Consider the following 12,508-nt stretch of genomic DNA (forward strand, 5'->3'; position numbering starts at 1 on the left):
CTTATCGGCAAGACAATTTTTTATTCCATTTATTGCTGTTGTTCTTGCCTTTTACTTCTCATCAGTTTCACTTTTCTTCCTTTCATTTCACGTTTTTCTTAGCTTTTTTGTGATTGTGATGAAGTAATTTGCGCTTGAGTGCTTTTTGGGCACTGTGATTAAACTTGCATCTGATGTTTTGACGTCGTTTGATTGTTTGTTCCTTTTTGTACGGTTGGAATGTTATCTGCAAGAACTTTGTTCTTGTGGTCTGGACACCTCATTCACTTTGGATTTTCCACCGCACATGAGTTAAAGTCTACGGGCTTCGAGCTATAATTTGAGCAGCTGTTTGTTCTTTATTCTTGTCTTTTCTTTTTGTTCTTTTCTTTTTCTCGTGCGTTTTCTTATTAGAAGTTTGGTTTTATCTTCATTTGATCTGTTTCTTGTCGTTTTTTATTGTGATGAAGTAATTTGCGCTTGAGAGCTTTCCGGCACTGTGATTAAACTTGACTCTGATTTGATAGATTTTTCGATTGATCAATTTTTTGGATTGCTGTCATATTGCAACCTTAAGTATGCTTCTTTTTGATATGACACCTTATTCACTCTTGATTTTTTCCCTTACATAAAAGTTATTATTTACGATTTTTGATCTGTTTTTTTAAGGTTTCCATTGTGGTTGTTTTTGTAGTCTTTCCTTTTGTTGATGGTTGTTCTTCCGATTACAATTTTTTCCATTTATTGCTGTTGTTCTTGCCTTTTACTTCTCATCAGTTTCACTGTTCTTCCTTTCTTTTCACGTTTTTCTTAGCTGTTTGTTTGTGATTGTGAAGTAATTTGCGCTTTAGTGCTTTTTGGGCATTGTGATTAAACTTGCATCTGATGTTTTGACATCTTTGATTGTTTAGTCTTTTTTGTCCATTTGGAATGTTATCTGCAAGAAATTTATTCTTGTGGACTGGACACCTCATTCACTTTGGATTGCCCCCGCACATGAGTTAAAATTTATGGGCTTTGAGCTACAATTGGAACAGCTGCTTGTTCATTATTCTTGTCTTTTCTTTTTGTTCCTTTCTTTTTCTTGTGCGTTTTCTTATCAGCAGTTTGGTTTTATCTTCATTTGGTCTGTTTCTTGTCGTTTTTGATTGTGATGAAGTAATTTGCGCTTGAGTGCTTTCCGGCACTGTGATTAAACTTGACTCTGATTTGTATAGATTTTTCGATTGATCAATTTTTGGATTGCTGTTAGATTGCAACCTTAAGTATGCTTTTTGTTGATTGGACACCTTAATCACTCTTGATTTTTTTCTCTTACATAAAATTTAGTTTACGATTTTTGATCTATTTATTTAAGGTTTTCATTGTGGCTGTTTTTGTAGTCTTTCCTTTTGTTGATAGTTGTTCTTCCGATTACAATTTTTTCCATATATTGCTGTTGTTCTTGCCTTTTACTTCTCATCAGTTTCACTGTTCTTCCTTTCGTTTCGCGTTTTTCTTAGCTGTTTGTTTGTGATTGTGATGAAGTAATTTGCGCTTTAGTGCTTTTTGGGCTTTGTGATTAAACTTGCATCTGATGTTTTGACATCTTTGATTGTTAGGTATTTTTTGTCCCTTTGGAATTTTATCTGCAAGAAATTTATTCTCGTGGACTGGACAGCTCATTCCCTTTGGATTTCCACCGCACATGAGTTAAAATTTAGGTGCTTTGAGCTACAATTGGAACAGTTGCTTGTTCATTATTCTTGTCTTTTCTTTTTGTTGCTTTCTTTTTCTCGTGCGTTTTCTTATCAGCAGTTTAGTTTTATCTTCATTTGGTCTGTTTCTTGTCGTTTTGGATTGTGATGAAGTAATTTGCGCTTGAGTGCTTTCCGGCACTGTGATTAAACTTGACTCTGATTTGTATAGATTTTTCGATTGATCAATTTTTTGGATTGCTGTTAGATTGCAACCTCAACTATGCTTTTTGTTGATTGGACACCTTAATCACTCTTGATTTTTTTCTCTTACATAAAATTTAGTTTACGATTTTTGATCTATATATTTAAGGTTTTCCTTGTTGATGTTTTTGTAGTCTTTCTTTTTGTTCATAGATGTTCTTCCGGTTACTTATCGGCAAGACATTTTTTTTATTCCATTTAATACTGTTGTTCTTGCCTTTTTACTTCTCATCATCTTCACTGTTCTTCCTTTCATTTCACAATTTTCTTAGCTTTTTGTTTGTGATTGTGATTAAGTAATTTGCGCTTTAGTGATTTTTGGGCACTGTGATTAAACTTGAATCTGGAGTTTTGACATCGTGTGAATGCTTGGTCTTCTTACTCTCCGTTTGGAATGTTATCTGAGAGAATTTCATTCTTGTGGACTGGACTCATCATTCACTTTGCGTTTCCCCGGACATGCGTTAAAATTTACGAGCTTTGAGCTGTAATTTAAACAGCTATTTGTTCATTATTCTTGTCTTTTTTTCGTTTCTTTTTCTTTTGCGTTTTCTTATCAGCAGTGTGGTTTTATCTTCATTTGATCTGTTTCTTGTAGTCTTTTTTTGTGATGAAGTAATTTGCGCTTGAGTGCTTTCCGGCACTTTGATTAAACTCGATTCCGATTTAATTATATTTTTTATTTTTCGATTGATCAATTTTTTTGGATTGCTGTTCGATTGCAATCTTAAGTATGCTTCTTGTTGATTGGACACCTTATTCTCTTGATTCTTTCCCTTACATAAAAGTTATAGTTTACGATTTTTGATCTATTGATCTATATTAAGGTTTTCATTGTTGTTTTTTGGTCTTCCCTTTTGTTCATAGTTGCTCTTCCGGTCACTTATTGGCAAGACGTTTTTCATTCCATTTGTTGTTGTTGTTCTTGCCTTTTACTTCTCAGCGGTTTCAATTGTCTTCCTTTCATTTTATGTTTTTCTTAGCCTTTTGTTTGTGATTGTGATGAAGTAATTTGCGCTCGAGTGTTTCCTGGGCACTGTGATTAAGCTTGCGTCTGATCTTTTGACATCGTTTGATTGATCGGTGTTTTTATTACTCTGTTCAATTGTAATCTGCAAGAAGTTCATTCTTGTTGGCTGGACACCACTTTCTATGTTGATTTTTTGCCAAATATGAGTTAAAGTCTACGAGTTTTGAGCTATAGTTTAAACAGCTATTTGTTCATTACTATTTTCTTTTCTTTCATTTTTTTCTTCCGGTTACTCATCGGCAGTTTCGTTTTTATCTCGTTTGATCTTTTTTGTAGTTTGTGATTGTGATAAAGTAATTTGCGATTGAGTGCTTTTTGGCACGGTGATTAAACTTGCCTCTGTTTATTTAATGTTTTTGATTGATGAATCATTTTGGATTGCTGTTGATTTGCAGTCTAAGTATTCTTTTTGTTGATTGTACACCTTATTCACTCTTGATTTTTTCCCTTATATAAGAGTTATAATTTTCGATTTTTGATCTATATATTTAAGGTTTTCATTGTTTTTGTTTTTGTGGTCGTTCCTTTTGTTCATAGTTGTTCTTCCGGTTAGTTATCGACAAGACATTTTATTCGATTTATTGCTGTTGTTCTTGCATTTTACTTCTCATCAGTTTCACTGTTTTTCCTTTCATTTCACTTTTTTCTCAGCTTTTTTTTATTGTGATGAAGTAATTTGCGCTTGAGTGCTTTTTGAGCACTGTGATTAAACTTGCATCTGCTGTTTTGACATCGTTAGATTGTTTGGTCTTTTTATTGTCCGTTTGGAATATTATCTTGTGCAAGAAATTTATTCTTGTGGACTGGACACCTCATTCACTTTGGTTTTCCCCCCGCATGAGTTAAAATTTAGGGGCTTTGAGCTATAATTGGAACAGCTGCTTGTTCATTATTCTTGTCTTTTCTTTTTGTTCCTTTCTTTTTCTCGTGCGTTTTCTTATCAGCAGTTTGGTTTTATCTTCATTTGATCTGTTTTTTGTCGTTATGATTGTGATGAAGTTATTTGCGATTGAGAGTTTTTGTCACTGTGATTAAGCTTGTCTGATTTGTTTAAACTTTTTGATTGATGGATCATTTTGGATCGCTGTTGGATTGCAGTCGTAAGTATGCTTTTTGTTGATTGGATACTTTATTCACTCTTGATTTTGTCCCTTACATAAAAGTTATAGTTTACGATTTTCGATCTATACATTTAAGGTTTTCATTGTTGTTGTTTTTTGGTCTTTCCTTTTGTTCATAGTTGCTCTTCCGGCCATTTATCGGCAAGAGATTTTTTATTCCATTTATTGTTGTGGTTCCTGCCTTTTACTTCTCAACAGTTTCAATGTTCTTCCTTTCATTTTATGTTTTTCTTAGCTTTTTGTTTGTGATTGTGATGAAGTAATTTGCGCTTGAGTGCTTTTTGGAACTGTTATTAAATTTGCATCTGATTTTTTGACATCGTTTGAATGTTTGGTCCTTTTTTTGTCCGTTTGGAATGTTATCTGCAAGAAGTTTGTTCTTGTGGACTGGACACATCATTCACTTTGGATTTTCCCCTGGACATTCATTAAAATTCACGCGCTTTGAGTTATAATTGAATCAGCTATTTGTTCATTATTCTAGTCTTTTCTTTCTTTCCTTTTCTCTTGCGTTTTCTTATCAGCAATGTGGTTTTAACTTTATTTGATCTGTTTCTTGTCGTTTTTGATTGTAATGAAGTAATTTGCGCTTGAGTGCTTTCCGGCACTGTGATTAAACTTGACTCCGATTTGTTAAGATTTTTCGATTGATCAATCATTTTGGATTGCTGTTAGATTGCAGTCTTAATTATGCTTCTTGTTGATTGGACACCTTATTCACTCTTGATTTTTGTTCCACACAATTTTCATTGACTTCGATCTTTCGAAATGGGATCAATAGGTAAGGCATTAAGTTCCATTATAAGCCCTAAGGTAGGTTTAATAATCTTTTAAGCGTGTAGAGTGCTGAAGTTTCTAGGATGGCCTAAATTTAAGGTTAATAGTTCATTTTTAGGCGTTTTTGAGCCCAAAATGAGGCAACTTTTTACGTTTTTGTGTTATTTTTCGAGTTCTTTGTTTGATTAGTCTTGTATTGACATTTGTCAAAGATGATAAAGGTCTTTTGCCAGATATTATTACTTGCTATAGCCATTTTATGAACGTTATGTTTTGATAATGCAATTATACTCACAAAAAATGATATAATTTTTGCATTTTTTCAATTTATTTGAACATTTTTGCCATTTATTGAGGTTTTCCATCCTCAGGAGCCATAAGACCTCTAGGGTTTGATTATAGGTTTCTGCTAAGTTTTTGACCAATAAAGCGCTTTCAAGGCTTGTGCTTGAGATAGTGCGTATATTTATTTGGATCCAATTCGGCCTTCAGGTTAAAAGCCTCAAGTTTTAGAATTGATTTTATTCTTGCTTAGTTTGTTTCATTTTTGTTTCTCAACTTTTGAGATTGTTTTTTTTTGGCTGGCGCTGTTTAACTGATTTGCTGGTCAAGTAAAGTAGTTCCAAGTTATTCATTCAATTCTGTGGATTTTATTTCAGGACTTTCCTGCTATGTTTTTTACAATTCAAAGAATTTGAATTGTATTGGGGCGCTGTTTTTTAAGATCTGTTCACACATTTTCATTTTCGATTTTTTGGATTGGATTTTTTTTCTAATTGGTTTTCCCAATCCATTCATAGTCCGTTCTAGGTCTAGTTTTCTGTTTAGTCAATGAAAATCATTTGAATTGTACGTCAGGACTTGTCCTGCTATGTTATTTAATTCGTCTCCATCAATGATTCTTGCTGCCATTGACTTTTTCAATTTCAGTCACTTCTACTGCTTTGCAGTTAAATTTTGCGTGCGTGACTTGATTTGCTTTTCGGTCAATTGCGTGGCTTACCTCACTAAAAAATGACTTCTGAACTCACTTAATGAACGTTAAATTTTATGAATATTTTTCAGTTAACGGTCAATAGTGTGCATCTAATTTGTGCCAGACGTATATGCCCTAATTCTTGATTATTAGAGTCTTGAGTTTTTGATTTCGAATTTTAATTTTGAGGAAGCTCTTCGTGCTTTTTCTTTATAGAGTGTATGTGTCACATAAAAATGACAATCCTAATCTAACCCAAAAAGTTTAGTGGTCTATTAAAGGACTGGTGGTCAATCTATCTGTAGTGTCAAACTATTTCTTTAGTTTTTTTTTTCAATTCCATGGAAGGCCGCAAGCGTCTATCTTGGCTATTTTCCGGCAATCTGCGGGCTGTTTTTTCTAACTGTTTTAATCCCAGCATCGGACAGTGGGCGATACTGCGGCTGTTTGCCGGCAATCTGACGGCTATGTTTTTCTTTTCACATAATTTCTCGTGTTCTTTATTAAACTGTTTTCATAAGCTTTTTCTCGACGATGTTTACGCTTCTTTGAAATAAGCTGATCTCCATTCGTTTTATTTACTTTGTTCAATTTTCCATTTCGTTAACGAGAGTGAGAAATGAAATGGCGTTTGAAAGATGTATGATAGAATATATCGAAGCTTAAAATTTTTAGTTTTTAATTTGATTTTTTGTTCGCTTATTAGACAGCAATTGCTATTGTTTCTTCAGTTAGCTCAACCTCAAGGTTTTATCAATTGTCTATATTTTTTGTTGAGCTCATGTTTCAGATACGCTTTATAGCGCAATTACCAAAATTTGCACCACAAGCTCTGAAAATTTTCCCTTTTGCAATTAAGCTGAATGAGTATTAAGTTGAAATGAAGTTTTGAAAGTGATTTTAACATGTTACTATTACAGATCTAAGGACTTTACGTCGCGGTTCTTTATCCAACAATTATCGTATATACTGAATTCACAATTTATTTAATTTCTATTTGATAAACAATTGTCAAGAACCGATGTTTCAGATTTATCTTGTATTTTAAAATTGAATCAGAATTCTTCAATGGTAGGAATTTTTCTTTTTATAGCTGCGAAGCTGTAAGCTGAGCGTAGCTATATTGCGGTGCTCTTGGTTTTTTACAATTCAAAGAATTTGAATTGTATTGGGGCGCTGTCTTTTTTACGACTCGAAGAGGAGTATTGGAGAAGTCTTTTTTTTTAATCAATTTTATTGGAGTGATTTTTGAAGCGGGAAATGAAACGCGTGATAAAATTTGGAGTGATTTTGGTGCTGAATAAAAGTGAAGAGCGGAGCGAAAAGAGAGTGATTTTTGTTCATACCGCTGTTTTTGAGAGAGCGAGAAATTGATATGTGAAAAAATTTTCTCTAAGCGAGCGAAATTTTTTTGTTCACGTGCGGCATTTTAAAGCAGTTTTTTTTTCGTTAATTTCGTTTATTTTGGTTAAGAGGAAGAGGTTTGTTTATGATTTTGTTTTAATTTTAGGCTAGTTTTGGTAGTGATTTGAAGGTTTTTGGAAATTCATGTGAATTTTATGATAATTCGGAGGTTTTTAATGTATATTGCTGATTTTCGGGCTAATTTTTGCGTTTTTTTGACGATTATTTTGTTTTACTGGCTCAAATGGGTATTGAAGACGACCCTTCTACTTGAGCAAATTTATGATTACAATTGGTTACAGTTTTGTGGGTGAGAATCATTTTTTTGTTAAGAAATATGATAAAAAATGGCGAAAATTGGAACTATTTTTCTTAATTTTTTGCAGTTTTTCGTTTTTTTTTCTGTTTTTAGCAATGTTTCTTGGCCTATTATGACTTGCCTATTGTTTTGCAAGCATCTGGATACCCTATTGACTGAGGGGAATTTTTCTTTGGATTTATATGCTTTCGAAATTTTTAAAAAAATTTAGTAACTTTTTCCAGTTTTTCAGTGAAAGTTGGTTTTAAGAGCTTTTTTTTCATAATTTAGCCTAAAGTATTTTTTCAACATTCACATAAGTGGTTTTTGTAAGTACTAGTTGTTTTGATGAAGTTATTTTGGCAGAGATAGTTTTTTGGGATCTCTATAACAAAATTTGATCAGATTTTTTATCATATTTTAACAGATTTGATTTTATTGTTTTTACTTTTTTGTTTCATGACTTTGTTTCAAGATAATCAAAAATTAGTGAAGGCACGTTTTGTTTGATGAGTAGTTGGATGGCGTTTAAATGGATTTTCATTTAGAGTCGTTTCCGGAATTCTTCCGGCTATGTTTTTTTTAAGATCTGTTCACACATTTTCATGATTTTTGAAGTCAAATTGGAGTAGTGATTTTGGTCACGCCGAAACAGGAAGTGGAGCGAAAAAGCGAGTGGTTTTGCGGCATGATTTTTTTTCGCTCCAAATTGAAAGTAGAGTGAGAAAACGGTGTTTGAACAAAAATTCGATTTCTCGCTAGTGGTTTTTTGTTCACATGTGGCAATTTGACTGTGATCTTTACTGTTTTTTCGTTTTTTTTTGGATCGGATTTTTTTGTGAATGGTTTTACAAATCCATTCATAGTCCGTTCTAGGTCTAGTTTTCTGTTCAGTCAATGAAAATTTTTTGAATTGTACGTCAGGACTTGTCCTGCTATGTTTTTTTTGTTTCGTCGTCTGACGCTCTTTTTTCGTTTTACATTTGTTCACACAGCAAAGCTGAAAAAGTCAAATTTTCCGAATGACTTCTGCCTCTCACTAACGGCATTTGCGCGCGTGACGTCATTTCTCACTCGCTCTAGCAAAAGTTTTTAGGTTATTTGCGTGATTAGTTTTTGATCGTACGTGACTTACCTCCCTCAATAAAATGACTTTTGCAATTTAAAAACTTAAGCTTAGTTTGAATTTGTTTAAGGTCAAATGAACTCATATGTGCAGTAAAGGTCCCTAATAATAAGAGGCTTCTGCGGAATGAATTTTAACAAGCTTTATTAATTTATCGCTAAATGTTTTTTACAAAGTTTTTTGAGCGGCGTCGATTTTTTTTCAATTTGGATCTGTATCTGTTTCTATCTCTATTATATGGCACGCAGGTCTATTCTTTCGCAGCTATTAAGGCAATCTGCCGGCTATGTTTGTTCTCTGTCATCGTTGAATTTTTTGGGTTATGTTTGAGTGAAAAAAAATGTGACTCTAGTCCTGGTTTATTAAAAAGCCCCTTTTCTTATTTTGTAAAAATTCAAGATTTGAATTTTGTAATCAATAGTATAGTTAATGTGAACATCCTTTGTGTTTCAGAGTCGACCAAACGATTAAGAAGGCAGTGATGAAGATGCTTGCAGTATGGACTGTTGCCTTCACAATTTACGGACCATCCACTCTCTTCTGGGAGTACTTTGTGGGGGAGAGGATAGTTCTGCCACACGAATGCTTGCCCGAGTTCTATCGCAACTTCCCCTATACCTTCTCTATTGCTGTCGTTGAGTTCATCACACCATTGGTCACTGTTTGCTACATCAACCTCAAAATCTATCTCAACATTAAGTCCCGATCCAAGAAAATGAAACAGAACTCGCTTTGCGCTGATGAAATCCAAGGTGCGGCAGCTGCTATTCTGAAAGAGAAAGAAGCGAGAAACTTGAAGCGTGACAAGAAGGCAGCTAGGGCATTGGCCATTATAGTAGGAGCATTTTTCATCTCCTGGGCTCCTTACACAGTTTGTAACCTGATTCGGACATTGTGGCCATTTTTGATCACGGATACCTTGATGGAGATCACGTTTTGGCTTCTCTGGCTCAACAGCATGATCAACCCCTTTCTCTACCCTTACTGCCACCCAAATTTCAGACAGACTTTCGAAGTGATTGTGGGAAAAATGGGGTGTCTGTTTTGCAAGCGATATCGCAATAGAGACCAACAATCACAAAGAGGTCATATGATGCCTATGGCGCCCAAACGCCCCACCGCTAGCTGAAAGTTTGCGAATATTCTAGAAGAAATGAAATGTAGCGCACTTTAAAACGGTGTCGCTGAGAGGTTTGCAATGACGCCAATTACTTTTTGCCGTTGTTTATTAGCTGATCGTATTTTTGTATGCCTATATTGGGTCTAATATATTTTATAGACAGTACTATTTAATAGTTTGAGTCATTGAGGAATTCTGCTCTTTTCAGATCTTGTTTGTTTATCTCTCGCTCAGTTGTCGACCTCTGACATTGGCTGAAATTTGCAAGATTTAAATTCTATTTTGAGTAGTGAGTTAAAATGGCGGACAGAGAAGACAGACTCTACAGTGCCAAATTGGCAGAACAGGCTGACAGGTTTGAAGGTAAGACTAAAAAAAGTCTCTTTTTTAAAGTTTTTAGTGTGCATATAAAAGCTTAATAAGATCTAGTTCACTTTTTGATCCGGAGACGTCACGTGATATCTAAATGCTCTCTTTTGAATGAGCATTATGGAGTTTGTCGGCTTAAGAACAGTAATTTATATGATGTCTGTTATTGATGAATAGAAAAATCAGTATTGTGAATTGCTCTCAAACGAAGTGTGACCAATTTTTATCTGGCCAACAGCAGAACACCACTGACACCAACCCCCCCCCCCCCCCCCCCGACTCTCACCAGTAGTAGAGATAGGCTACTTTAGCTTATGCTAACAATTTAAAAAGTCAACTCCTTGTTCGCCGACGTTAGTTTGTAATTGAACGCGAATTTCACATTGTTTTGTTTTTTTGGTTCCTGTTCGAATTTGGCGTGTGTTGAGATATTTTAGCATTGTGATTTCTTACTTTGTAGATAATTTTAATATTATTTCATTTATATAAAAAAACAATAATAGCCCGCAAAATTTACAACTTTTTTATTAATAGCCGCCCTCATCTTCTCAGCCGGCTATTATAGCGCTCCTATTTTTACAATTCAAAGAATTTGAATTGTATTGGGACGCTGTCTTTTTTTAAAGATCTTTTAACACATTTGCATGATTTTTGAAGTCAAATTGGAGTAGTGATTTTGGTCACGCCGAAACAGGAAATGGCGCGAAAAAGCAAGTGATTTTCCGGCGTGAATTTTTTTCTCTCTAATTTTAAAGTAGAGTGAGAAAACGGTGTTTGAACAAAAATTCGGTTTCTCGCTAGTGGTTTTTTGTTCACATGAGGAAATTCCACTCTGATTTTTACTGTTTTTCGATTTTTTGGATCGGATTTTTTTCTAAGTGGTTTTCCCAATCGATTCACAGCTCATTCTAGACCTAGTTTTTTGTTTGAATTATATTCCTCGCTAGTGGTTTTTTGGTTCATATGCGACATCTTGACATTAATTTTCTGTTTTTTATTTTTTATCTAATTTTTTTAAAACGGTTTTCTTAATTCACTCATAGTCCATTCTAGGTCTAGTTTTTCTGTTTAGTCAATGGAAATTCTTTGAATTGTACGTCAGAACTTGTCATGCTATGTTTTTTTTACTTCGTCGACCTTTTTTCGCTTTACCCATTATGTTGTAATTCTCGCGATAACTTTTCGTAATATTTTTTACCGTGAAGTATCAGCTGTCCTTTTTGTTTTGCATTTTTAAAAGAATTTATATGGTTTTGTTGTAGCTGATTGCCAACGTTATTTCTCTCAGCAAAGTATTTATAAAAGTCCAAAGGAGTATTGGTATTCTTTTAATAGCCGACGTCAGCCTCTCAAGCGGCTACTATTTAGGTGCTCTCCTTTTTACAATTCAAAGAATTTGAATTGTATTGGGGCGCTGTCTTTTTTTTTAAGATCTGTCCACACATTTTTATGATTTAAGTCAAATTGGAGTAGTGATTTTGGTCACGCCGGAACAGGAATTGGAGCGAAAAAGCGAAATTTAAAGTAGAGTGTGAAAGCGGTGTTTGAACAAAAACTCGCTTTCTCGCTAGTGGTTTTTTGTTCTCATGCGGCAATTTCACTTTGATTTTTACTGTTTTTTCGATTTTTTGGATCGGATTTTTTCTAAATGGTTTTCCCAATCCATTCATAGGCCGTTCTAAGTCTTTTGTATTGAATCTATGTTTTGTATTGAATCTTTGTATTGAATCTTTTGTATTTGTATCTAAGTTTGAATTGTACGTCAGGACTTGTCCTGCTATGTTTTTTAATTCGCTTTACCTTTTGATCACGTTTTTCGTTACATTAGTCACTATTTTCACCTTTGACTTCTGACTTACCTAACTCAGTTTCAACTGAATGGATTTTAATTTCTTTCACTCATTGAATTACGCAATGTAGTAAATACGGTCAATGTCAAAAGAGCAAAATCAAAAGAAACTGGATAAACCGATAAAGCCTGGTCATTAAGTCATAATGCATTAGGTTATCAAATTTCATTAGAGCGATTACTAGCTGATATTAGTATTAAGCTTAATAGCCTTCAGTTTAGAAGCTGGAGTAAGTATAGGTTTAGAAGCTAACTGAAACTGCACACTGGATTAGAACAATTTTTGAAACTTAGAAAAAACATTTGCCAATTTCTATCTTCTTTTTCTGTTTCGATCCTGATATGCGTCTAGCGCGTCCACGGAGGCTATTTTTCGACAATCTGCCTGCCGGCTATGTTTTTAACTTCTGTCTCAGAGCCGCAAAGTGATAGCTGAGGATATTATTGGGCTTCTTTTGGTTTTTACAATTCGAAGAATTTGTTGTATTGGAGCGCTGTCTTTTTTTAAGGTCTGTTCAC

The 12,508-nt window shown here is 34.2% G+C and overlaps 3 protein-coding genes across 6 annotated transcripts in view; 2 read left to right on the forward strand and 1 right to left on the reverse strand.

Moving 5' to 3' along the window:
- Positions 1-9,936, forward strand: part of LOC142349726 (uncharacterized) — a 117,769-nt gene extending 107,833 nt beyond the window's left edge. For all 3 annotated transcript variants that reach the window (XM_075401462.1, XM_075401465.1, XM_075401464.1), the window contains exon 4: positions 9,105-9,936. In XM_075401462.1, coding sequence (XP_075257577.1) covers positions 9,105-9,780 — 676 coding nt within the window. In that variant the 3' untranslated portion in view covers positions 9,781-9,936. The remainder of the gene's footprint in view (positions 1-9,104) is intronic.
- Positions 1-12,508, reverse strand: part of LOC142349909 (AP-3 complex subunit mu-1-like) — a 378,054-nt gene that overhangs the window by 278,241 nt on the left and 87,305 nt on the right. The gene's annotated exons all lie outside the window — the stretch shown is intronic.
- Positions 1-12,508, forward strand: part of LOC142349728 (uncharacterized) — a 236,666-nt gene that overhangs the window by 182,087 nt on the left and 42,071 nt on the right. Inside the window, exon 2 of the mRNA XM_075401470.1 lies at positions 9,978-10,134. Within this exon, the coding sequence (XP_075257585.1) occupies positions 10,071-10,134 (64 nt within the window). The 5' untranslated portion in view covers positions 9,978-10,070. The remainder of the gene's footprint in view (positions 1-9,977; positions 10,135-12,508) is intronic.

The sequence above is a fragment of the Convolutriloba macropyga genome, chromosome 11 (assembly GCF_964194025.1).
Source record: "Convolutriloba macropyga chromosome 11, txConMacr16.3, whole genome shotgun sequence".
Taxonomy (NCBI): Eukaryota; Metazoa; Xenacoelomorpha; order Acoela; family Convolutidae; genus Convolutriloba; species Convolutriloba macropyga.